Source organism: Myodes glareolus, chromosome 6 (assembly GCF_982192425.1).
Source record: "Myodes glareolus chromosome 6, mMyoGla1.1, whole genome shotgun sequence".
Taxonomy (NCBI): Eukaryota; Metazoa; Chordata; class Mammalia; order Rodentia; family Cricetidae; genus Myodes; species Myodes glareolus.
In genome coordinates, this window is record NC_142031.1 from 21322934 (window position 1) to 21349468 (window position 26535).

At 49.5% G+C, this 26535-nt stretch overlaps 1 protein-coding gene across 3 annotated transcripts in view; it reads right to left on the reverse strand.

The window, feature by feature from the left end:
- Positions 1 to 3660: 3660 nt before the first annotated feature.
- Positions 3661 to 26535, reverse strand: part of Slc41a3 (solute carrier family 41 member 3) — a 44079-nt gene continuing 21204 nt past the window's right edge. For all 3 annotated transcript variants that reach the window (XM_048416489.3, XM_048416495.3, XM_048416491.3), the window contains 7 exons: positions 20057 to 20201; positions 18311 to 18457; positions 16437 to 16581; positions 11796 to 11875; positions 7669 to 7803; positions 5693 to 5841; positions 3661 to 4470 (listed from right to left, as the gene is read on the reverse strand). In XM_048416489.3, the coding sequence (XP_048272446.1) occupies positions 4258 to 4470; positions 5693 to 5841; positions 7669 to 7803; positions 11796 to 11875; positions 16437 to 16581; positions 18311 to 18457; positions 20057 to 20201 (1014 nt within the window). In that variant the 3' untranslated portion in view covers positions 3661 to 4257. The remainder of the gene's footprint in view (positions 4471 to 5692; positions 5842 to 7668; positions 7804 to 11795; positions 11876 to 16436; positions 16582 to 18310; positions 18458 to 20056; positions 20202 to 26535) is intronic.

Genomic DNA, 26535 nt, shown 5'->3' on the forward strand with positions numbered 1-26535 from the left:
CACGTGCCTGACGTGCCCTGATGAATGGGGTCATCTAAGACCCCATTCCCTAAGTCAGCAGACACCTGGAAGAAGGCAACTCAGCTCTTTCAATCTCAGTAACCCCAGGCACTGATTACCACCCTTCCCACACCCTCCCAGGTCTCTGCAATCTTCTCTGGGACTCCTGTATCCCCTGCATCCCCTTTCCTACCTCCGCACCGCAGATCTACACGGGCTGAGCACCAAGTACCGAAGGTGCTCAGCTATCCCGAGGTCCCACACCCCAGTTCACCTGTCACCTCCGCTTCAGCCAGACCTCAGGTGACGCCTTGGCCTTGACACCTTATCTCTTGCTCCACCTTCAACAGCAGCCCCAAGGATGCTTGGCCTCCTGACTCACTCGCCTCTGTCCTCCCCATCCCCCTCCTACCACACAGAGAGCTTGGCTGAGACAGAGGACGTCATTCAAATTTTGGAAGCAGCTGGGCAGTGGAGGCTCATGCCTTTAATCCCAGCACTCAAGAGGCAGAGGCAGGCAGATCTCTGTGAGTTCGAGGGCAGCCTGGTCTAAAGAGTGAGTTTCAGGACACACTCCAAAGCTACACACAAAGAAACCCTGTCTCAAAAAGCTAAGAAAAAAAAATTTTTTTTTTTTGGAAGCTCCTGCTCAGAAACCATAGGCCTAGGAGGGTAAAGAAGCCTTATGAAGCTCATTTCTTCCTCTTTGCTGTGGACGGTCAGAGCCTACAATACAGCAAACCACGGAGAGGAGTGGACAGTCAGAGCCTACAGCACAGCAAACCACGGTGAGGCTATCAGTTGGACACATGGAAGATGCCGACTGTCAGGCTGGTGCAATAGCAACTTGGCTTTTGCTTTGCTGAAGCTGCTGTTTGCTATTGGAACACATTCTTAATAAATGTGATTGTGTCACATACTTTCATGTGCATTTCTTTTTTTTTTTTTGCTAATGACTTATTGTGTGGTGGTTTGAATGAGAATGGCCACAAAGGTTCACACATTTGAACACTTGGTCGCTCGTTGGTGGAACTGTTTGAGAAGAATTAGGAGGTGTGTCCTTGTTGGCAGAGGTGAGGTTTCAAAGCCCACACCATTCCCATCTAGCTCTTTCTGTCTCTGGCTTGTTGATCAAGATATATGCTCTCACGTACTGCCCCAGCACCGTGCACGTGTCCTGCCTGCTGCCATGCTATCTGCCATGATGATCACGGACTTTAACTTACTAAAATCGTAAGCTCCAAATAAACTCTTAAAATTGCCTTGGCCATGGTATCTTAGCAATTTAAAAGTAATTAAGACCATTAATTTTACATTTATTTTATGTAAAATATGATTATTGAAGGTTGAATGAAGCAACCATTTCTGAAAGAGGAACTGTTACTCCTTTATGTCTTTATTTTAGACTATGGAGATAAGGCTAGACACAAAGCAAATGTCATAAAGATGGGACCAATTTACAATACCAATGCCCTTGGTCCAGGCATTGCTAAGGGTGCACAGTGCAGTGGCCAAACAGCTCTGCATGGAGATGAGAGAGCCTTGAAGACGAGGAGCAAAGGCCGGGCCACACTGGGAGCTGATGGCGACCAACCCAGAGCAACCATCAAAGTAGACCCTCCTCCAGCCACAGGGACAGTCACCCAAGAATTCAGTGTAGATTGTTCAGGTGTCACTCAGCACCCAGGCAACCTGGGCACGTGAAAGGCCGCGAAAAGGGGCTCAGGAGCTGCTGGGATTCAGAAACATTAGAGTTTTGGACTTTTGTGTTCTGTGCAGCAACAGAAAGACCATTTCTGAATCAGATCATGGCAAGTAGAGAAAACAGTGTCTAGAACAGTGGTTCTCAACCTTGCTGACGCTGCGGCCCTTTAATATCGTTCATGCTGTGCTGACCCCAACCATAACGCTTCACTACTACTTCATAGCTGTAATGTTGCTAGTTATGAATCATAAATATCTCAGTATATCTGACTTGCAACCACAAAGGGGTTGTGTGTGACCCATATGTGTTGAGAACCCACTGGTCTAGACAACAGGCTGGACCCAGAAGAGACCTCCCAAGTCTCTGTCACACCAAGGGAAGCCATGGTTGCTGTTTGGGTTCTGTTGACCGTCTGATCTAGCTGTAACTTTCTCAGTCTGGTGAAAGCATTCACCTAAGATGTGTGCTCTGCAGATCCAGGAGAAGCAACGAACACAGCACCACCTACCGCTGGCACCATCACCAGAAGGGGCGTGGTTCTTCCCTACACCATCTGACTGCATGTCATACAACCAACACTTCAAAAGTTGAGCGAACCAAACTCCAGTGTTTGCCCTTGTCCACCACACCCACTGTCCTCTCATGGAACAAGGATGTGTTTGAGCCTGCTTATGATTTAACAATTGCTCTGAAACCTAGTATGTACATGACCACACTCAGCAAGTATAGCGGGAACTCCGCTCTCGTTACCAGATCATTCTACAGGGCTCCATCTACTGTTTTCACTGGTGAGAGTTCTATGCCTCTGTGATACCGACTGTTATCTCCCTCTGTCCATCTGTCCCGTTCAATGCCTCTGTGATAATGACTGTATCTCCCTCCATCTGAGCCTCAGGACAGAGACGAGTGCTCTGCCAAGGTAGCCTGGGGCCTGGCGCACAGTTGTGCTGGATTGTGTCCAACCCCCTTCAACCCGTTCTCCCTTCCTCCTGGCTCTGTGCCCATGAGGGAAGCGACCTTGTGGGTCATTAACTTGTTCCCCAGGCCCTGAACCTGGGCTTGGCCACTGGGAGACATGCTAGAGAAAAGCACATTATAGGGTCATACACCCTCTTCCCTTAAGCAGCTGGCAGCTGTGTCTCTTCAAAGATCACAACTCATTTCACGCCATCCCAAGGACTGCTCTCCTCCAGGTTAGGTGAGTACCAGATGGAAATGTCTCCCCCCACACTCAGCCCCACTACTTCCTCCTGCATTCCCATCATCCTTGAGTTGCTCACATACTCCCAGTCTGTGCATCACGTCTACCTGGGACACCATTTGGCACAGAGGATCCACGGTAACATCTGCTGGGTGAGGGAAAGCATGCCTTACCTACCCATGACTTAGGTGCTAGGAAACTGGGAGTAAACACGCTTCATAAAGAAGTGAAGAACACATATGGCTCTTGCAGAAGACACCAGTTTGCTTCTCAGTACCTGCATGGTAACCCAGATCCACCTAAAACTCCAGTTCCAGGGAATCTGATGCCCTCTTCTGGTCTCTATGGGTACTGCATATATGCAGGCAAACATATATATGAAATAAATCATAAAAAGATGACATGAATCAAATATCACATTACACCTCAGAAATACACACACACACACTCAAATACATACATATATACATACATACATACATACATACATACACATATGTCAATCAAAAAAAGGGGAATGACATTCTGGACAGTGAGTCCCCAACATGATGGCTCAGCTGAGGTCTGCTAACCAGCAGGGAGATGCCTGGGCAGGCAGAGAAGAACTTGTGTGCCTATACACACAAGTTTCCAGGTGACATGTACACTCAACATTTCACACCATGAGAAACACTGCCCTAGAGAAATGCCATCTATGCTTGGACATTGAGCCTTACAGCCTCCCTGATCACCTTGAAGGATGCAGAACACCAAGTGCAATGTCAGCTACGCTTTATTATACATCTCTTGATCTCCAGACCCTAAACAGAGGGTTCTGTTATAAAACAGAGAAAGGGGGAAATAAAAAGAAAGCAGTCATTAGATTAAATGCTGGGGTATAGATGACTGGGGTGAAGGTGCACAGTTACTGGGCTCAGGGCATGAGTAGTGCGGGTCCAGTGGGCTGAGCTCAGTGATGGCAGCAAAGTCAGGGCGTGGGTTGTCCCGAGACCTGGGGACGTAGATCTAGGAGTTCCATCCTGCTCCGCTCAGTCCAGGTTTCTTCCTCGGCATCTTCAGGTTAGAACAGCCTGCCCTACACATACACACATGCACACCCACACATGTGCACACACATGCCAGGCACACATACTCACTCACACTTGCAAGCAGATCTCCTGATGTCAAGGCTCCACCTTGGGCTCAGCTACCAACTTCAGAATCAAGGTATCTGCTCGTCTCCTTGGCAGACTGATGAGGCCACTGCCCAGGCAGATATCTAGCAGCTTGAGGCCCCAGCAGGAGGAACAGCCTGCTGGACACTGTGGACGTGAGGGAAAGTCCCACGGGGACCTGCAGGTGGCAGCCTCAGTCAGGGGGGCACAGAAACCAGCTCTGAAACCAGCTCTGCAAGGTCAGCTCTGCCCCTCAATAACCAGTCCAGGAGGAAGCACAGTGCCAGGAGGCTGGTGCCCAGCAGGTCCCCCAGTCCCGTGAGATAGGGGATACAGTGGTTGTCAGGATCCAGGGCTTGGTGCCAGGTCAGCCGAACCATCACTTCTGCCAGGTACAGCAGGATTACCACCTGCCAAAAGAACAAAGAGATGTAAGATAAGTCAGAGACCCAAGGACAACCAAGAGCACCAGCTGGCTTCCAAGGACACCACCAAGGTCAGCCCGTCAGTTCTCTTTCGCCAGCGTGTCTTGGACATGCGCTGGTAGCTTGGTGCTCACTGTGGTGACGCTGAGGTGCAGGGGGACCTTTCTGAGCTGAGGCCTGGAGCGAAATGGTAAGGTCGTGAACAGACTGACACTTCTTGTGGGAGGTCCCCTGGGTCTGAATCAGTTCTCAGAACAGGTTGCTAAAGAACAAGGCGGGGCCATTGCTGCTGACTGGCTTCCTCGCCCACACAGCCCCTTTGGCCACAGCTGGCTTTCTGTCCACTCGTCTGCGCCTGCCACATGCTGGCTGCACCCTTGAGTGCTGCTGGTTACAACTGTAAGTGTGAGTAAATCAACCTCTTCCATTTGTCCATGACTCAGCAACACAGAAGAGGGTGGGGCGGGGTCTGGAGCAGGTTTTGGACTCAATTACCATATGTCCTTCCTAGTGGCTGGGTCCTGCCCTGGCCTCTGAAGTGCCAAAGGGACCTGCTGCCACTCACCAGCCAGGATCCCCTCTGCTTGAACCCTTTCCCCTCGGGAGGTTGGTGAGCCCTTGTAGAAGCTTCCAAGAAGCAGTCCACATGGCCCTACTCAGGTTGCAGTCCCTGCCCTGTTCCTTCCCCCTAAATAAAGCCCTGAACTTTACTAGGTTGAGAGATGAGGAAAAACTTCAGTCTACCCTCCGAAAACTGCCAGAGTGCCCATAGTCCTCTCTGCTGACATTCTAGGCCACCGGGGACATTAGCCAGCTGGCGTCTCAAAGCAGCAGCAGCTCCTGCCTGGAAGGAAGGCTATTCGTGCCCTTCAGCCCCATGCAGAGCAGGGCCTTCTGTGAGGGGACGGACAGCTGGCTCAGCCTTTTTCACAGAACACAACGCATCTATAGCTGCTCTTCCAGCTTTCTGAGGCGTGTGGCATGTGGAGCAGAGTGAGTGAAGTGTACAGCGTGAGGTGTGACCGTGCAACACGCAGTATGCAGTGTGCAGTGGAGTCGTGGTGCGAGGTGTGTGGTACACAGCACAGTGGCCTCTGTCTAGTCCATGTTTCTGGGCTTGCGTGAGCTGGGTGGATCTTTGATGGGAACTCTACTGCACCTCCCACGGGACAAGGACCACTGATGTTGGCTGGGAAGCCACCCTCACCTGGATCATGCCTGCCGCCAGGTACAGCAACACGAAGGTTTTACTGCTTGTCACTGCCTGGCCTTCCACCAGGCAGATGAGGTAGAAGAAGATCAGATGTCCTGGGACCACCAGAAAGAGCAGGACTCGAGCTGACACGGAGTTGATTTCTAGGAGGAACGGAATCAAGAGGATCACAAAACCTTCCTGCTTGCAGAGGCCCTCTTGGCAAAGAAGAGTTCCCAAAGAGGCACCCAAGCTCCTTCATCTGCAAACACGTGGCACACTATGAAGTGGGAACTCAGTCCTGACCTTTCTTTCCTTCTAGGGGCTGGCATCTGAGGGAACAGATGAGAATCAGTTGAGCACACACAGAAAGAAGGTCATTCGTTTTACATGGAAGCTTAGACTAGGAAGTGTGTACAAGTGGGGGCAGCTCTCAGGGATTCTAAAGACCCCTGCGTGGAGGAGGCACAGGCTGAGGTCCGACCCTTGAGTGGAAGGTGACAGACTCGCAGGGCAGACACCCTGGCAGTGCAGCGGAGGCATCAGAGAGCTCTGGGCTCTGGCTCTCCCCTGCTCTCTGAGCTTAAGCATCTGTAGTGAGTGGACTTCACCCTACCCAGACCCAACAACAAACAAGCGGACATGACAGCCGGTGACTGTGACGCCTTCTCAGACACAATTGTACAGTAGAAATCATCTCTGTCCCCGAGAGTGTCGGGAAAAGGCAGGGAAGTCACATGCCAAACTCACAAACTCCAAGAACAACGAAGTGAACTAAAACAGTCAACAAACGGCGCAATTGTTTGGGTGGTTTGGGTTGCTAGGGATGGAGTGTAGCTCCGTGACACAGCATTTACTGAGCATGCTCAAGGCCCCAGGGTTCCATCCCCAGCTCCAGAGAAACCACCTTTGGGGAACAGAGGGGAAGGGTATCATGCAGCCCAGGATGGCTTTAAACTTCAGATTCTCCTGCTTCCACCCCCCAAGCATGGGATTGCAGGTGTGCGCCACCACATCCACTTTTATGTGGTGCTGAGAATGGAATAGTCAACCGCGTTACATTTCCCAACCAACCGTGTGTGCACGCGCGCATGCAAGAGAGAGAGAGAGAGAGAGAGAGAGAGAGAGAGAGAGAGAGAGAGAGAGAGAGATCCTCAGGGGTATCTGCTTTATTTTTTTTAGACAGTGTCTGTTATTGATTGGCCTGAAACTCCCAGCAAGCTCCAGGAATTCACCCAGCTTGGCTTCCCAGGACTGGGGTCAGGAGCCCACACTGTCCTGCACGCTCTTTGTTGCTGCTGTTACTTTGTTTCCGTTGTTGCTGTTTTCTAGACAGTGTTTCTCTGTGTTGCTCTGGCTGTCCTGGGACTCGCCCTGCAGACCAGGCTGGCCTTGCACTCAGAGATCGGCCTGCCCGTGCCTCCTGGTGTCTGGATTAAAGGCGTGTACTACCACTGCCTGGCTTTGTTTTTGTTTTCTCATGTGGGTTGTGGGGATTGAATTTAAGTTCTCAAACTTGGACAGCAAGCATGTTTTCCTGACCCAGTCATCTCCTCAGCCCCAACTCTTTTTTTTTTTTTAAAGGCACGCAAAGAAAACCTAAAAGGAGGCTATGAAGCAGGCAACAACCCCAGAAGATGCAGTTTGTAGGGGCAGCATGCCATGTGGGGCAGCCGGGCTGAACACTTAAGGAAAATTGTAGGAAAACCAAGTGTAAAGAATAATTAAGTAAAATGTGTGGTGCATAAATAACACAGAAAAAGGTTTTCCAACTTGTAGATGACATTAGAAAAACATGGGCGCATGTGCACATGGTCACAACTAAATGTGAGGTTGAGGTGAACAAACCATCACCCGAGCCCAGGGTTCAAGGCCAGCCTGGGCAGCATAGTGAACCCTCCCACTGCAAACATCAAAAAAACAAAACCAAACCAACGACAAGGGGTTGGGAATAATTTAGGTCACATGGCCCCAGCAGACAGCATACTGACCTGAAGAGCAGAAAACGAGGCATGGGTTAGGCCAGAATCTTTTCATCTGGACGGGGAGGACGCCAGGTGTGCTCCACATGTGCAGGAAGGTAGAGATGCGGCTGGTCTGAATGGCCACCAGGTTGCCACCGACACCTGTGAGAAGAAAGGGTGTGACATGCTCCAACCCCTGGCTTTTATTACTATATACTGCTTTCCCCAGGACAGTATCCCAGAGTGACACAGCATTTCCTCTCTCCTTCCCACCCAGAGGGTGGCCCAGATCCTGTGAGTGATCACTCTGACAGCCAGTCTCTAAGACTAGTGAAGTTGAACAGGCAAAGCCAAAAAAAAAAAAAAAAAAAAAAAAAAAAAAAAAAAAAAAAAACAACCCTGGCTAATACTGTGGGTGACAGAGGGGATGGGTGGATGGGATCCTGACTAGTGCAGATGGCCATGCCCACAGGTACAGAGGGGATGGAGGGGTGTCCTCAGGGAGACTCAAGAGGCTGGGGAACATTGTACAGAACACTGACAGGATCCAGGAGACCAGTAGGAGCCCAGAAGACCAAGAGCATGTTCACACCCTGGAATTCTGAGACATCTTGCTGAGGCTGTGAGTCCTGCAGCATAGAGCTGGCAGAGGACAGGCCTGTCCCTGACAAGGGTCCACAACCCCACGGGAACTTTCCTTCACTAGGCCATGTGAAGACAAGCAGCCCAGGTGACCCAGCCTCTCAGAATGTCTCTGTTGTGGTTTCTTCAAAATTCTACAGCCAGAATGACTTCAAAGCTGCTAGCTGAGGTGGTTCAGCCTCAAAGACTATCCAGCCAATGCTTCAGCTAAGCCCTGCACTTCCCCATCACACAGAGACTAAACAAATAATACAGCTAGCTCTCCCAGGACTTGACCATTATCCCAATTTTCTCACATCTCCTAAAGATGCCATTTCCCCCAAACAACAAGAAGCAATCTAGAGAACATGACACCCACATTCCCAAGAGGTGGGGTATATGTTTTTTTGTCATTTAGAAGGTTATGAATATTATGAATAGGTTACCATCTTTAGGGGAATTGGTTACAAGTTGTTACTGGTCGTGTTCAGGGAAAAAGCTGAACCAAGATTAGATTCAAGGATCTCTTTCTGAAGGGAAAAAGGGGATGTAGTATAAAAGTGATGGCATAAAAGGTGGATTGTTCAGTTTACTTTTTTGAGACAGGGTTTCTCTGTAGCTTTGGAGTCTGTCTTGAAACTTGCTCTATAGACCAGGCTGGCCTCGAATTCATAGACATCTACCTGGCTCTGTTGGGATTAAAGGAACGTGCCACCACCACCTAGATTGAGTTTCCTTTTGAACTACTAGTCTCAAATATTTTACATTGGATTTTTGTATATTAATACAAATTTAAGGTTCTTTTTGCTATACTGTATATATGTTTCTACTCTTGTTTAAGGTATTGAGCCTATGCAGCTCAATTTAAAAATGTACTGTAAACTTTTAGTCCTACAAACCTATTTAGGATAATAAAGATGGATTAATATAATAGTCATCTATAACAATCAAATTTATAATCACGTTAGGTATGTTTTCAAACATACAGGTCAAACAGAAATATATTTTAAATAGATGGTCTTCAAACACTTCAGAGACCTACAGACTATGGCATTTAAAATGTTTTAATAACATAAAGGTTTTCATGATAGTGAAACATGTCTGCTCCTGGCAGCATCAATTTACTTCAAAAAAGGATGACAGACATTGAAGAACCTCCATATGGAGTTTGCATTTGTTTGTGGCAAAGTTAGTCACTGTGCAGAGTCAAGGCAAGTCACTGCCCTTGCCTCAACTGCTGACAGTATGCTGTCCAAATTGGACAAGCAGGACACAAAAGAAGGCAACTAACAAACTTTGCCAAGACAAGGTAGGACAGTTCTTCAAACTTCCTGCCTCACAGAAAAGTCTGTCAGATATTCTAGGCCTGTAGGCTGAAGATGGATGCCCCACTGTTGCAGAGGAACCTTGGGTGACTGTCCAGGCAGCCAGATGTTGTTTCTTAGTTTTAGAAGTTGCTTGCTCTGCACTTCCTGTTTACTCAGGTAATATTATGCCCTTCTTGGGTCTCCGACAGGGATTGAAGATTAGGTAGTATATAGTTTTCTTTGTTACCAAATTAAAAATAAATGTAAGAGAAAGTTTATAAGGTTGAGAAACATAAAAGCTTAAGTTGTTTATCTAAAAAGATGTTTTTAGAATAATACGGGTTATGATAAAAAATAGTTTAGGTATAGAACTTTGGACTAATACAACGTTATACATTAATACAGCAGGATAGATAATGAAGTCCTCTCTCTGAATTTGCCAATTGCCTATGGACTAAACATTGTCAATGTACTTCTTACTTAATATTTGTTCTTATTGTATGTAGTTTTACTATGTTAGCGTTAAAATCTTTTCTTTTTAATTAGGCAAAGAAGAAAATGTGGGATACTGTACACCGTGTGAAGATTCATTGCTGTGACTGGTGTAATAAAAACCTAAATGGCCAATAGCTAGGAAGAGGTTAGGCAGGACTTCTGGGAACAGAAAAGACTCTGGGAAGAAGAGCAGAGTTGCCAGTCAGATAGAGAGGAAACAGAAGGTGCAAGATGAAAGAGAAGTAACGCCATGTGACAGAACGTAGATTAATATAAATGGGTTAACTTAAGTTATGAGAGCTAGCTGAGGCAAGCCTGAGCTAAAGGGCATGCATGCTTTCATAATTAATAAGAAGTCTCTGTGTCATTATTGGGGTTCACGGTGGAAAAGAAAGTGTGTCTGATACATGATTAATAAAAACTCAGAGAAATTGGGGTTCAACCTGAAGATCCGAAAGGAAAAGCACCCATCACTGGCTCTTACCTTGACCTCAGTCTGAAATGGCGATCCTGCCTCCAGGAATCTCAGAATGAAACTGTCTGGGAGCTGTTTCCTCCCATTTTATATTCCTCTCTAGGGCTGGGATTAAAAGCATGTACCATGGGGATTAAAGGCATGCACCGCCCAGTTTCTATGGCAACCAGTGTGGCTACTGGGATTAAAGGTATGTGTTACCAGTGCCTTGTCTGTAAGGCTGACCAGTGGGGCTGTTTTTAACTCTCTGATCTTCAGGTAAGCTTTACTAATATACAAATGAAATGCCACTATATCTGTCTACAGCCATGTGTATGGATGCATCAGGGAAACCCAGGGTCTGAGGTCAGCCACATGATGACCCCAGTAGAGAAAAGACATCCACCTGCAGTGAGAGAGGATGGCTGGACATTTGTGTCTACTGACTACACACAGCTTTAAAATAAAAAGGAGAAGGAAAAGAAAATAATTAGTTAAGTTTACAGATTCAGCTCTTTAACCCAATTCCCAACCTTTTGTCAGCTCCCTGATCACCAGGAACCAGCTCCCCATAAGCCACCCTGGCTAGAAGGACAAGGCAGGTAGCACTCCCTTTAGGCCAGGAATGGCCTCCTGCTAGTCCCACTCCCCATCATTGTCCAGTGCCCTCGTTTGCCTGACTTAGCTCTATGCAGCTAGGAGTCAGGTTGTTAGCAACCCAAATGTTCGCAGACCGTGGCCAGTAAGGCAATGATAGGAAGTGAGTCAGCGCAGGACCCCAGGGAATTGTGGGGGCTGACGCAGAGTGGTTGTTGTCATGCTGGTTGCTGTTGGGCCCAGAGAGTAAACCCACTACTGCTGTGGGCTTATTTTTAAGGTGGAGACAGAAATCCAGAGTCTCATGTGTTAATGTCTGAGTTTTAATGTCACCAATGACTGTAAAACAAAGAAAACTTGGCATGGTGCTCACACCGGTAATACCAGGGAGGCTGAGGTAGGAAGATCATCACCATGGGTTCAAGGCCAGCCTGAGCTACACAGAGTTCTGGGGCAGCATGACCTACAAAGTGAGACCCTGTCAGCAGCAACAAACTGGTGTGCTTCCTTGCCCTCGTGCTCTGGGCCCCTTCAGATCCTTTGCATCTGAGGAAACTCAGCCCAGTGGGTGTGTAGGCTCTGTGGCTCAGCTGGCCCAGCCACCAGAACCTGAGGCTGCACGCTGGCGCTCAGTCCCTACCCAGCCCAGGGACCCCAAGAGGAGCCACCCCAGCACTCACCACAGATGACGGGAGTCAGGACAGCCATGCCTTTAAACTGATGTTTAGAGACAGTTCTGCTTAAGATGAGGCCTCCGAAACTGGGGAGAGAATGGAGCTGACATTAGAGTGGCCCGGCCACCTGCCCACTGGCCACCTTCCCAGGCTTGGCAAACATTGCTTCCCTACACAGAACGCTTGCTGCAGCCCAGCTGTCTCCTCGTGTCATGTCTCCACCTTTAGTCCAAGCCTCAGCTGTTCCAGGAGGTCCTTTGGATGATGGCAACCCATTACATAAGAGCCTTCCCAAGGCCATGAGCATCACAGGACCTCCTGGCTAGGCTGTCATGGGATGAGACACAAGCCCCCTCTCCCCCATCAAAGACCTTGCTTCCACCAGAAGCTGGAGTTTAGGAAAGGCTTTCCTAACTCTCGGACTTTGTAGAGCCTTAGAAAAGGAGATCAATTTTTGTGAGTAACCATGGAACATTTTAGGGGTGAAGTGTTGTGAAATATTGTTTTAAGGTGTGCTGCATTTGTTTATGCCGTGGAACATTTGTTAAATGATGCAAAGATGTGTTGCATTTGTTTAACTCTGTGAAGCTGTGTTACTTTGCCTGTCTAAAACACCTGATTGGTCTAATAAAGAGCAGAATGGCCAATAGCTAGGCAGGAAAGGGATACGAGGGGCTGCCAGCGAGAGAGAATAAATAGAAGAGGAAGGAGGAGGACACCAGGGGTCAGACATAGCCACATAGCCTGCAAAAGAGTAAGGAGTAAAGAAAAATATACAGAAAAAGGCCCAGATGCAAAATGTAGATGGGATAATTTAAATTAAAAAAAGCTGGCTAGAAATAAGTCAAACAAAGACAAGGCATTCATAAATAAGAATAAGTCTCTCTGTATTTATTTAGGAGCTGGGTGGCAGACCCCTACAGAGACCAAAGAGGAATGAATGAATGAATGAATGAATGAATAAAACTAGAGTAAAGATAACTGAACCATAACCTCTTTTCCGTGAGATCTGGATTAGAACATCACAGAATGGACTGCAGTAGTCCCTGTCAACATCTCCTACCAGAAAACGTAGTGGGCCCAACCTTACAGCTCTCTGCGCCTCACCAGCAGCTATGCTGGGGTAGTGACCATGGGTGGGAACTGTTTCCCTGAAGCCAGGATGAGGCACCCTGAAGCCCACTGTGATGGGTGACTTTTGTCAACTTGACACACACACCTAGATCTATCTGGGAAGAAGCGATCTTAACCGAGAAAATGTCTCCACTAGACTGGCCTGCAGACAAGTCCAAGGTTTATTTTCTTGATTGACGACTGATGCATAGGAGGGTCCAGCACACTGTGAGTGGTGTCACCCCTGGGCAGATGATCTTGGGGTGTACAAGAAATCAATCTGAGCCTGGGGGATCTCTGTGAGGTCTAGAGAGTTCTAGGACAGCCAGGGCTACACAGTGAAACCCTGTCTCAAAAAACAAACAAGAAAGAAAAAGAGAGAAAAAAATAGAGAGAAAGGAGGGGGGAGGGAGGAAGAATGAAAGGGAAAGAAAGAAGGAGAGAGAGAGAGTAGCCTAAACAAATCACGGGGTCAAGTCAGCAAACAGCTCTTCTCCGTAGCCTTGCTTCAGATTCTGCCTTCAGACTCCTGCTTTGAGTTCCTGCCTTGACTTCCTTTAGTGGTGGACCAGAAGCTGGAAGCTAAAATAAGCCCTTTCCTCTTGGTGTTTTATCAGAGCACAGTAGCCCTAAGACACCTGCAGAGGCGTCTCACTACAGTCAGTGTTCCACGGCACCAGGACCGGGCCTGGAGCTAGGCTGGCCACGCTCGCTTGCTCTGCCCAGCTTCAGGTCTCCCAGCGGCCAGCACTCCTGTGGTTGGAAGTGGCCTCAGGAGAGTGGATGGGGCCTAAGTGAGGGGTCCAGAGAATACAGTGTGTGAAGCTCACTCACTCTGGGGCTCAGCACAGGTACTGTGGCAGGGCCACACCGGACCTGACCTCACGGCAGCTGTCACCCTCACGCTGAGTGCTCCAGGGCTCTTGGGAGGGAGGAGGTTGTTGCATAACTCGACTGGATTAAGGAACACCTGTAGACTGGTGAGGCACACCTCTGGCTGTGCCACTCGGGGATGTGTCTTTCCTTGTGGTCACCATGATGTGGACGACTTTCCACACATAGAGACTCACCTTCATGCTCTGCCCAGAAGCGTAGGGCCACTCAATCACGTGCTGAACCCCTAAACCCACATTGTCTGACAGGCATTTCTGTCAGTGACAGAAACAGCAACAGAAGGAAAATTAGCGCCAGAGGCATGAAGTCGCTGGCGTGACCAAACCTGACCACATGGTTCTGAGCTCTTTGGAACTGCTATGACGAAGGAAGTTGGGCAGCCTAGAACGTTCTAAGTGGAATTAGTGGAAGACCAGAGTGGTAGCAGGAACCTGGATAGTGAAGGCCTGGCTCCCATGAGGCTTTGGACAGGAATGAGGGCTCTATTGGGAATTGAGTTGGGAGTCATTCATGGTATATGCTGACAAAGAATTTCGCAGCAATATTTTAGCATGGCTAGGGGTGACTCACAAGGCCCACTTTTAGCTGAGAAGTCACAGGCCATCAATGGCTGCAGAGGAACAGAAAGTTTTCTTCCAGGCTGGGATCCCTGGTAGGCTGCCCATGCTGCAGTGGATCCCTACACCGACTTGCAAGTAGGTAGCACTAACTGGGCTCAGTAGATTACATAGAGATGGATATCTCATCCATCCATCCATTTACCTAGTTATCCATCCATCCATCCATCCACCCATTCATCCATCCATCAACCCATCTATGGAGGACAGGGATGGAAGAAACTCCTAGAGGAGTTGGAAGTGGAAGACTGAGAGGTAAATTTGAGAAAAATAAAAGTATTCATGTACTAAGGGGGTAAGTTTTGTTTATGCCCTGAAAGTGGTGGGGCTAGCTATAAATAACTTATTTGGTGGCAATGCTGAGGCATGGCACAGCACTCAGGCTGTGGTGCAGTAATTTTTGCTACCTTTAGTTGGATTTACAGTAGAAATGGAAGCAGAAAGCAAATTAGAAGGACCTGGGAGGCCATCTGCAACTCCAGAAAAGCTGCCAACGGAGGATGTGGCTGTCGAAGAGATTAGTGACAGTCGAGAGAAGCCAAACACTTTCAACTGGCCACACCCTACCCATCCTGGGCTCCAAGATGTGCAATTACAAAATCATTTGGATGGCAGTTCCTTGAGAAGAAGACCTCAGAGGCTCCCTTGCTTATGCAGGCCCAGCCAGGGAAGTGTCTTTGTGAGCTGAGCCACCCAGGTGCCCAGAGGCTGCTGGACACCTGGTCCAAATGATACTGCTTGAGCTAGTGGCAGACTTTGGTGTGGAACACACAGTACTGGCTTGCAAGCATGCAGCATGCAAGTGTAGGAGGCTCTGTGGGCAGGTGACAGAAAGACCATAGAGGCTGAACTTCCCAAGCCCACCAAGGCTGGTATCACGGCACTGTGGGTCCCAGATGCCAGACATGCGGCTACAGATTTAATGTTTGCCTTGCCGTGCTGCGGTCTTACTTTGGCTCCTTACCACCTTCTGCAATGGAAATGATGCTTTCTCTGAGCCACTGTGTGTTGGGAGCACACAACTTGTCTTTAACCATACAGAGTCTAGCGTCTCAGAAGACCCTGAGCTCAGACTGCTGCTTGATGTGGGAACTGTTAGCACTGTGGGGAGGCTTCAAGTTAAACTGCACACATTTGTTACGGAATTTCTGTCACCAGTCTGCTAGCCAGTAGGGGGCAGCGTTTTGATTCAAGAAGCGTGGTTTTCATTAGGAATGGCCCGGTGAAGGGATGTGTGGTCTTTTCGGACCTAGAACAAGCTGGGGATGCAGCAGCGGGTGACCCATTTAGGATTCCCCATTCTTTCTTGTGATATCTGCATAGATTTTGCTTTATAATAAATGGTCAAGTATCCTTTGACTCCCTTTATCACACATTCTGCAGTGTAAGGCAGCGGTGAACTTTAGGGAGGGACAGTGGGATGCTATGGCTTGAAGTGATTTGTCTGTTTGTAAACTTGACAAGGGGTAGATTGTCATAGCTTTTTTTTTTTAAAGGTCTCACTATGAAGCCTTGACCAGCCTTGAACTCAATATGTAGACCAGGCCTGGCCTTAGACTTGCCTGTGCGTCCAGAGCTCTGGGATTGAAGGTGTGTGGTACCTTGCCTGGTCTATGATGGTTAATCTTGACTGTTGGCTTGAACAGATCAGATCCCTAGGTGATCAATACTGCATGAGTCTGTCAGGCATTCCAGAGACATCTCATCAGAGCTTGGTGGGTGGATCAGTAATCTTCTGGCATTGTTGGAAAGTGATGAAAGGCAGGAGGCGGGACCTAGTTAGAAGGAGGCGGTCCCTAGGGATGTGACTCCCTGGAGGCTGCATCTTGGCCTTTTCCTGTATCCTGGTCACTTCCGAAGTGAACAGCACTTCTTCATGATAGGCTCCCAGGGCCACAAGGGCATGTGGCCAAGTGATCTGAACCCCCTGAAACAGTGAGCAAAATCAACCTTCCCTCCCTGAAGTCCTTTCCTTCAGCCATTCCCCTCACAGAACAGAGGGTCATTGTTCCACGCTGCTCACCTGCTGATGACCATAGCCAGGATGATGGGGAACCACCCATACTTCAGGATCTTCATGATGGGTGGGTTCTGCTTGGCGATGAAGATCCACAGAGGGGTGAGAGCCATGAAGCCGACACAGACCAGTGGCGTCAGATACCATGTGTCTGAGGAAAAGCAGACATACATAGCTCGTGTGGCCAAGGCTGGCACACAGAAGCTGGTTGGGGTGTGGTCTTTCACAGTCAAGAGGTGAAGTCTGGAACCGAGGCATTTGTCCTACCACCCTTGCCAGAGAGTAGCTGCTAAGCAACCAGGAAAGCTCCTCTCTGCCCTGCCATGTCCCTTCACTTCTCTGATGTCCTGGCAATCATCAAGAACCTCGATCAGGCTTCCCTACCCAGTGTTATAATAAATAGAACTAGGACAGGGTCTGGGCAGGTGGCAGCCTTGCATGTGTAACAATTTTCCACTGCCCTGCTTGGAGGTGCCAAAATAACCCAGAAGAGCAAAGAGGCCGCTACCAGGGCACATAGTTGTAGGGCAGAATCAAGAGAAAGCTTTCTCCTGACTGAGTCTCCTGTCTCATCCTGCTCTAGCATCATCTTTTCATCCTGTTCCTACCCTCCTGAGCAGTCTCAATGCCTGGTGGCCATGCAGGCATGCATGGTCTGTGTTTCACTCTCCTTCTCTGGGTGGCATTGTTGGGAACACCCTCTCCTCATTCTCCACAGCACACAACTGTGGTCTCTCTGTCTGTCACGGGTGCTCCACGTTAGTTATAAACAAAGTGCTTTGTGGTAAACATGGCTAGCTTCTGTACCATCTCCAGAGCTGGAAGGCAGGTCACTAACACTCAGGACACAGTAGCCTGGGGAACTGTCTCCTAACACTTGGGAGGGCGGTCACATTTCCCATAACTTCTGAGAGGAGCCATCCAGCTCCCACTGCACATCCATGTCTCTTCCTCACGGCTCCTGGCAGTTGTGAGCTAACTCTCCCCAGTCAGTGAAGACCTGTCTCCTGGGGCCATGCCCGCTGTTTCCCTGAGAGGGGAAGGGGATGGTGCTCTTATTTGCTTTGCAAAACATAACTAACTTCCATGCAAATCTTGTTTGAAACTCAGTGCGGCCTGAAAGTACACAACTAGGTCATCTTATCTGATTCCGAGGCTCCTCGCTGTCACCTAATAGGACAGAACTCAGTCCAGACTGGATGGAGGTGTCCCGAGTGTACAATGAAGGTCACACTGAGCGGTTCTATCTGCATCCACTGATTATTTCTCAGGCCTCCGAATCCTTCTTCCCACAGGGCACTGAGCTGTGCCAGATATTTCCTCTAGCGACTGACACAACACGCTCACCACCACTGGCTGCATCCTCAAGGACAGACACATCCTTCACCGGAACAGCCAGGGGGGAGGGGGGGTGGAAACTGACAGCCCCACGTCTGTAGACCTGAGCTGCTCATCTACCTCCACACTCAGTTTCCCCAGCCATCCTGGACGTGCTGAGTGACTCCAGGTACCCGCCTCCCACTCCCCCATCCCCACTCCCACCTCAGGTACCCACCTCCCACTCCCCCATCCCCACCCCAGGTACCCACCTCCCACTCCCCCACCCCTACCCCCACCCCAGATACCCACCTCCCACTCCCCCACCCCAGGTACCCACCACCCACTCCCCCACCCCTACTCCCACCCCAGATACCCACCTCCCACTCCCCCACCCCTACCCCCACCCCAGGCACCCACCTCCCACTACCCCACCCCTACCCCCAACCCCATCTGCAGGCTTGGGCTCCACAGCACCCAAGCTCCTTTCTTTGGGGATGATGCTACAGTTCCCACCCAGGCTGGGGTGATCTGCGTAGGTTCCTCCTTGGTGCCTTCCCTACCTCTGTGCCTGTAGAAAAAGCTGCTTATCAGGGCCAGGATGGATAGTGTGATGAGGTCTCCCAGGCTGGCTGCAATGGGCGTGGCGATGTTATCAGGGTTGACCCCGAACTTCCGGGCACCAACCACTATGCAGATCATTAGAATTCCTGCAGCAAAAAGAGGGAAGGCCCAGGGAGCAGTGGTAGTGAGATGGGGTTAGGGGCCCTGGGAAGGGTCAAGCAGGTGGTCAGAAACTCAATAAATAGCTATATCTCTCAAAGTCTGGATGCTCAGCAAGCTGCCCACCTCCCTGAGTTTCTGTCACTGGCTGGGACCTGGAAACCCTGAAGCCATACCTGAGCAGGCAGGCAGCCCCTGGCCTCGCAAACCACCTGGAACTAGAGCCACACAGTACTCAGAGCCTCTGCTGCATGGAGGGCTGCTCCAAGGATGCTCTAAGCAACAAGAGCCTCAGGGGCAGAGGGACCTAGCCACCAGTACCTGCTGGGTCCTCTGAGCCGCTGATGTGGAGGATGGGGAGGGAGGGCAGATGGCTATGCGGTGGAGGGCTCAGCCAGATATCAGAGCTACCCTGGGGTCCCTTATCTCAGGGGCCCCGCTATGCCATCCCTGTGACTCTGAAATGCAGACAGCAATGGGCTTCATGGCTTACCTGGGAGATGAGAGAGCCCATTTCCAGGATCTCAGCCCCAGGACTCTCTGTTCTCTCTGAGGGCACCTGCCCTTTAGTCTTGCAAGATCCTTTTTACTAGCAGGGCTTAGCCTACTTCACAGGATTTTCCCCATCTCCCACCCCCAGTTCTTCAAAACATTCTGTATCTTGGCTGTTAGAATCCTGTGACCCTAAAAATAGTGACAGTAAGGCCCTGGGTTTGGTCCCTAGCACCACAAAATGAACAGAATTAAAAATAAAAATGACTACATTCATTCTCAAGACTGTCCTAATGCTGCCACATCTTGCCACATTGTGCCAATGTGTGATCAGACCAGACCCCTCCAAGTGGGCCTGAAGTTACACAGTTGAGCCAATGGGTGGCGCAGGTACCACTGAAGCCCTGTGAAGAACACCACTGCTTTGGGAATGCTTATTAAAAACAATTATGCATGCTTGTAATCCCGGGAAGCTGAGGTAGGTGGCTTGTTATAATTGTGAGCCAATTTGCACATGGCCCTGTAGTCACACTCTTGACACATGTAGAGGCCAACACACTAGATGAAGAAAGCTGCCATGCTCAGGTTTCTGACCTCAGCAAGGAGTGATAAACTCAAGTCTGTCAAGGCTGAGGGTAGGGACAACGGAGCTCTCTCAGGCATGCACACCCTCTCTGCACACATACACACATGTGCACACATACATACACTCACACACACATATACACACATATACACTCACAAGCACATCTTGGACAACAGAGCTGCCTCAGGCATGTATATACTCTCTGAACACACACATGCATACATGCACTCATACACATATGCATACATACACGCACACACTGGACAACAGCACTCCCTCAGGCATGTAAACTCTCTGCACACATGTGTATACATGCGTACACACACACACACACACCCCTTTGAGAGGACACAGGGCAGACTGGCGACCTAGCAAGCTCTTCCCACCCACTTCCAGACCCCTGAAGTTCCACACCAGTGCCACTGCTGCATGGTTCACCTCTCCGGGAACCTTAACAGAACAGCAGAGAAGTGGGTCTCGACTTGGGGACACATGGGACATGGCTCACCTAGGGCCAAGGCGGCAAGGAAGGCAGTGATGACGCTGCTTGTGCACAGCAATGCCACCTTAGCCCAATTCAACTCCTCTCGGGACACCGCACCAAGCAGCAGGGAGGCCAGTGCAGCCAGGAGCCCCACGACAGTGGCCTGCACCTGCCAAGACAAAAATCAGACCCATAAGAAGGGTCCCTAACCACTGCCACCCTCTCTGATCTTCTGACTCTTGATCACCTCAAGGACCAAACGAGGCCCTCATTACTACCTTATACCCTTAACCCTGGACCACGCTGGCACTCAGCACTTCCCTCCAAGGTGACTCCAAGGAGAGCCGCCCTGTCTACCTTTGTCCCATTGAGGTGCCACCTGCAAGCGGATAGCAAGGTCTTAGAGGGACACCTGTCTCTGGCTCAGAGCTCCGTGCTCAACTGGCCCAGGTACATACTCTACAACCCAGACAGTAGTCGCTGACTGGCCTCTCTCTCCTATGATAGCCTCAGGCCCACAGCAATAGCTCATATGCCTGCCTCACACCCCAACTGTCCTGTCCCCGGCTCATGTTCTCATTACAGTGACTGCCTCTGAAGCAGGAGGCCACTAAGTCCCTCAGCACCTACAGTCCAGGTCTGTATAAGCCAGCATTAGGACCCCCAATTCAAAATGTCTGTATGGAACAGTGCCCATGACCAAAGGATGAAGGAACACAGGTAGAGCCCTGTAATGCCTATAGACAAGAGAATCTGGTATGTGTGGGAAGATGGAGTTCCGGGTGTTGCTCTCCAGGAGTTGTCCACTTTATACTTTTCACTTTTCTGTAAGAGGGTCTGGGGCACGTGGAGGGGAGAGGACAACCTGCGGGAGTCAGCCCTCTCCTTCCACATTTGGGTTTCTGGGACCAAATCAGGTCCTCAGGCTTGGCTACAGGTGCCTTTACCTGCTAAGTCATCTCATTGACCCAGATTTGAGGTTTGCATTTATTTATTTTGTGTGTAGCAGGTGAGGGGCACACATGCATGCGTGGAGGTCAGAGACAATTTGTAGGAGTTGGTTCTTTCCTTCACCATGTGGGTCCCAGGGACTGAACTCAGGTCATCGAGCTGGACAGCAAGTGCCCCTACCAGCTGAGTCATCTTGTGATCCCCCACCCCTTAATTTTTAAGTCATGGACCTGGGGCTGCTTTTACATAAGGCCGCTGGCCAGCAGGCCCCAGGGATCTTCCCGTCTCTGCCTCCCCAGTGCTGGGACTTCAAGAGCACAGCCCACATCTAGCTTTGTATGCCAGTCATGGAGACCCAACTCAGGTCTCTGCTTGTGCAGTGAGTATAACAAGAATCCCAAGTTAAACAATGCCATCCCAACCAGAGCCCCCATAACCAATGTCATCCCAACCAGAGCCCCCAGAACCAATGTCATCCCAACCAGAGCCCCCAGAACCAATTCCATCCCAACCAGAGCCCCCAGAACCAATTCCATCCCAACAGAGTCCCCATAACCAATGTCATCCCAACCAGAGCCCCCATAACCAATGCCATCCCAACCAGAGCCCCTATAACCAATGCCATCCCAACCAGAGCACCCAGAACCAATGCCATCCCAAAAAGAGCACCCAGAACCAATGCCATCCCAACCAGAGCCCCTATAACCAATGCCATCCCAACCAGAGCACCCAGAACCAATGCCATCCCAAAAAGAGCACCCAGAACCAATGTCATCCCAACAGAGTCCCCATAACCAATGTCATCCCAACAGAGTCCCCATAACCAATGTCATTCCGCACAAGATTCTTACGGTGACTGACGACTTGCTCAAAAGGCCACAGAGATGAGTAAGCACATGTGCAGAGCCAAGACAGCTAGTGGAAGAGGCCCGGGGGAATTACTGGTGTATGTCAGAGACATTGTAAGTATCAACTGAAAGGTGCTATAAAGCTGGAGAGAAAAAAGCAATACAGCACTGCCATAAAGAGACAGACGGAGCCACAAGACAGAAGGGAGCCCAGAAAGTGAGCACAGGAAACTGCACTGTTAAACGAGGCTAGCAGAGAGGGGATGAAGAGGGATATCCTGGATATATGACCTCAGCGGACGAATATTAAATAGCTTGGACAAGGGAAATCAAGTGACAATGACCAGAAGGGTGGACTCCCCCGCCCTGCTTCACACCCTTAAACAATAAACCCAAAGGCGTGAAATAAAAGGATATACAATAGTCTGTTTAAGAGTTTTACAGCCTGGCATGGTTTGTACATGCTCTTCCCACAATTAGAACCATGGCAGAAGGATTAAGACAGCAAAGTTGGCTGAGCTATTATACTCGGAGACCTAGCAAAAACAAAATAAATGTTTAAAAATATCTCTGACCAGCAAAGGCCTCCTTTTAAAGATACAACATAAAATCAATAAAGAAAAACACAAAGCCAAACATGGTAACACACACCTACAATACCTGCTACTCTGGAAGCTGAGGTAAGGTCACAGCCCAAGGCCTGCCTGGGCCACAGAGTGGGTTCAAAGCCAGCCTGGGCAACTTAGCAAGCCCTGGTCTAAAAACAAAGTAAATAAACAAAAGCAGGGATACAGCTGGGGAGTGGAGCTTTCACCTCGATGTATGTGGTTCAGCTGCCAGTACAGAAAAAAGCATCTATATATAGTGTATTATATATGCAATTTATATGGGTTCCTATATGATAGATACCAGGGCATCATGGAGAAAATGACTGACCCCCTAGTTTTCATGAAGAGTCTCAGTAGATTATGACACGAAGCATGGAGGAGATGGCCCGGCACCTGGTACTGCTCACACACAGGTGGTGAACGGCGACTCCCTGGTGACCTGCTTATCCTTCAGGCCTTGCGCTGTTAGCTTGAATTCAGAACATCCTCAGAGGCCCATGCTTTAAGACAGCTATAGGAAACTGTGTGGACCATGAAGAGGCAGTTTCCTGGGTGATCCTAGGTCCCTGGAAGAGTGCCCTCAAGAGACTGTGGGGCCCCAGCCCCTCCATCCTAATTGGTTCCTGGATATCATGCGCTAGCTTTGCTCCGTCATGCATCACCATGGGCCCCACAGCAACAGGAAGCTAGGAATCAGTGAGCCACGGCCAGCCTTCCCTCCACACAAGTAGACTGTCTCAGGAACTCCGTCACAGTGAAGGAAAACACATTCACACACCAGGTAAGACTGCCACGCAAAAGGTGGCCACAGGCGGAACGTACTGACGAGTACATGGAAGCTGATTCTCGTTCGCTGATGGTGGGAGAAACCAGGATGGGAGTTGGGGGTGGGTTGGGGGCATAGCATCTTTTCCAGAGAAGTGTTTGCATGTGTGAACAGTTGGGGTAACAGTAGGATAGACGGGAGTGGCTGGGGGTCGTTCACAGGCTGCTCTAGCTAGGCTGCTCAGCAAGCCTAAGCCATCACAGGGTGAGAGCCATAGAAAAGAACTCCACGCCCATGAGTCAAGAGTTCTCTGTGGGTGCGTACATACAGATGGGGAGCACAGGCAGTTTGAAGGGGAACCTTCCATGCTGGTGAAGCATGGAGCAGCCAGTGATGCGGCCACCCACATGCCACTGCGGTACCAGTTACTCAACAGCCAACAGCCTGACTATTTTGTGGGATGTTTTGCTTTTTCCCAGATGGGGGAAAATCTAAGCTTAAAACTGTTTAGAAGGTCACATGGTTCAGTCACAGAGTGCTGATCCAGTTCGTGTTGAGACTCTGGGTTCTAGTTCCAGTTCAGACAGACAGACAGGCAGACAGCCAGACAGACAGACAGACAATAAGCCTTACTATAAAGGAGAATGTGGCCATGCCAGTATCAGTTAGGAACTAGGGAGAACTGAGGCTCTCGCTCCTGGGACAGCAAGGGAGTGAGGGGCTGGCTGCTCAGTGGCGCCCTCAGTCTCGCTGGGGAGTCCCCACACACCACGATAAGCTACACAACTCCACACTGAGCGGCTGGAGAGATGACTAAGAGCAGTTAAAAGCACTTGCACTCTTGCAGAGGACCCAGGTTCAATTCCTGCAACCCTTGTGTTATTCACAACCATCTGTAAAATCCAGTCCCAGGGGATCTGATGCCCTCTTCTGGTCTCTCTGGATACCAGGCATGCACATAGCACGCAGACATCCATGCAGACAAAATACCAATATACATAAAATTAAAAATTTAAAAAAAGAATCATGTTGAGAATAAATGACTGTTCAGTGCTCAGCCCTATCCAAGACACCAACATCAGCCTCCCCAAGGCTCAGGGAACATTAGAGAAGAGGTGGCAGAAAGAACATCAGACCAGACGGACGGAACAAGTGCTGTGAACTGCCACCTTCTGGGCACGACCTGACCATCACTCTCAGGAACCCAGGTAACAAGATCCAGCCGACAGGATCAGTCAGCACTAACTGGACTCAGTGGGTTACCACAAAAACCGGGGAGGACATGGGGATGGGAGGGTCTGTGTGGGTTGTTGCTCAGGAGGCGTGGGTAGAATAAGTGGATATGAGCAAGGTACACTGAACACAGAGAAAGTGTCAAATGATTCTGAAAATTAATTTAAAACTTCACCCTTGGTTTCACATTTAAATGACAGAACATGTTGAAGTTTTTTTAAAACTCAAGCTTTGAAATTTACCCGATGACTTATGACTCAAAGTTAAGCCCTTTTAAAATGGAGGAAGTAAAGTCATATGCAAGCTACATTTGAGGCAGCATGCACTGCTGTGGGATATTTGCACACTGTGAAGGTGTATTGCTGTGACTGGTGTAATAAAAAGCTGAACAGCCAATACCTAAGCAGGAGGTGTAGGCGGGACTTCCAGGGAGAGAAAGGAAGAGAAGCAGGAATCTAGGTACACGGGAGATGCCAGGAGACATGAAGAGGAAACAAGAAGGTGGAAGATGGAAGAGAAGTAATGCCACATGACAGAGCATAGATTAATATAAATGGGTTAGCAATTATAAGAGCTGGTTAGGAATAAGCCTAAGCTATAGGCTGAGTTTTCATAATTAATAAGAAGTTCCATGTCATTATTTGTGAGCTGGTGGCCCAAAGAGAAATCCAACTACAATGAAAGTCTAGCCAGGCCCAGGAAGGCTTCATAAGTCCTGAAGCTCTCTGTGTGGAAGGTTCTAGAAAGGCAGGAGTGGCATGCCCAGTACTGGGCATTTGTCACCTCTTTACTCGACCTCCTGCTATGACTCTGAATACTACTTTAATCTCCCAGCTACTCAGCGACAGGCTTAGTTCTGGCCCATAAGACTCAGCCCAGGTACAGAAGGAAAGAGCGGCCAAGACAGGCCTGAACCGGAACAGTAAGGTGGGAGGCACATTCACTGTAACCAAGAGGGCAAGTGTTGGAGGACTATACACACGCGCATGCACACACACACAGACACACAGACACACACACACAGACACACACACACACACACACCACTTAAGAGGGAGAAAACTGGGGCAGCACAGCGCTTAGACTAGAGTGAGTGTCCAATGTGCTTTAGAACAGCACGCATGGAGGAGAGATGTCCCAAGAGCAGACAGCTGCATGCTGTAAAGGTGGCAAGAGAGAGATACTGTGGCTGGATGTGGGGTTGGTGAGGGACACAGGGCTCATCTACACAGAGGAACTGCAGAACCAAGAGGAGGAGGCATCTGCTGGCTTAACACAGAGACAGAAGCAGTTGCAATGGGCATCAGGTCTACGGGCATCAGCAGGGGGGAGGAGGAGAGAAGCAGGGCTCCATTCAAATGCTACTCAGAGGGAAGAGTCTTCACAGTGACAGGATCATAGTGACAGGATCATAGCGAGGGGATCACAGTGATGAGACATGAGACTTAGGGGAGACAGCAGAAGAGGGCAGCTGGGAAATGGCCAAATGGCAGTTAACTTTTCATCAGCTGTAACGAACTCCTCAAGACAACCAACTTAGAAAGAGAGGAGGTTTGCTTTGGCTCACAGTCTTAGAGACATCAGTCTGTGGTATGCTGACCCCATTGCTCTGGGCCTGTGGCGAGGCAGCATCACGGAGGATGCAAAGCAGTTAGTTCCCCTCACAGCCAGGAAGCAAAGCAGAGCAAGTTGGGGCCGGGTTAGTGTTTTTGTCAACACAAGCTAAAGTCAAATGGGAAAGAAAACAGTGGTGGGATGAGCAAGAATGACCTCACAGGCTCAGGCACCAGGAAATGGAACTCTCTGGTAGGATTAGGATGATCAGGAGGTGTGGTCTACTTCTCCAGCACAGTGTCTTCCTGTGTGCCCCTACTCCCTGCCATAATAAGAATGAACTAAGCCTCTAAGTACAGTAGGCAGCACATCCCAAAAGGGAGAGGACTGAAGGGTGGCACAGACCCTGTACCTGAGAAGGAGAGGGTGCAAGTCCCAATGACATGCTTTCTTTTGTAAGAGTTGCCTTGGTTGTGGTGACGTTTCATAGCAATAGAACAGGACAAAGACAGGACCCTCAGCTGAGAAAATGCCTTCTCTGTC